This window comes from Buceros rhinoceros, unplaced genomic scaffold, assembly GCF_000710305.1.
Source record: "Buceros rhinoceros silvestris isolate BGI_N320 unplaced genomic scaffold, ASM71030v1 scaffold41394, whole genome shotgun sequence".
Classification (NCBI taxonomy): Eukaryota; Metazoa; Chordata; class Aves; order Bucerotiformes; family Bucerotidae; genus Buceros; species Buceros rhinoceros.
In genome coordinates, this window is record NW_010409604.1 from 16335 (window position 1) to 16659 (window position 325).

The 325-nt window shown below is 63.4% G+C and overlaps 1 protein-coding gene across 1 annotated transcript in view; it reads right to left on the reverse strand.

The window, feature by feature from the left end:
• DMRT2 (doublesex and mab-3 related transcription factor 2) overlaps nt 1-310 on the reverse strand; it is a gene marked incomplete at its 5' end in the record, with an annotated part of 3005 nt that extends 2695 nt beyond the window's left edge. The window contains one exon of the mRNA XM_010135283.1: nt 208-310. Coding sequence (XP_010133585.1) covers nt 208-310 — 103 coding nt within the window. The remainder of the gene's footprint in view (nt 1-207) is intronic.
• Nucleotides 311-325: the final 15 nt, after the last annotated feature.

Sequence of the window (325 nt, forward strand, 5' to 3'; positions counted from 1 at the left end):
CCTCCGCCGCCCGGCGCTGGTACCGAGCGCGCCTTAACGCTGTGCCGCGCTTCTTTTGGCAAATAACGCTAAATTTCACGCTTGTCCGTGAGCGGCCGCTCCTCGGACAGGACGTATGGGTTTTTCCGGGGCAGAGCGGAATTTCCCTGCTGTCGGCCGGTGGTGCGGGGCTGAAGGCAGCCCGTGGAGGGCAGAGGATGCGCTTACCTTCCAGGATGCTCTTGGCCAGGAGGCTGGGTGTCCGGACGTGTCTCTGGTAAACAGCTTTGCGCTCCAGGCTCGCCTGCTTCCCCGCCAGCCCCTTCTTGTCCTAGGAGAGTGATCG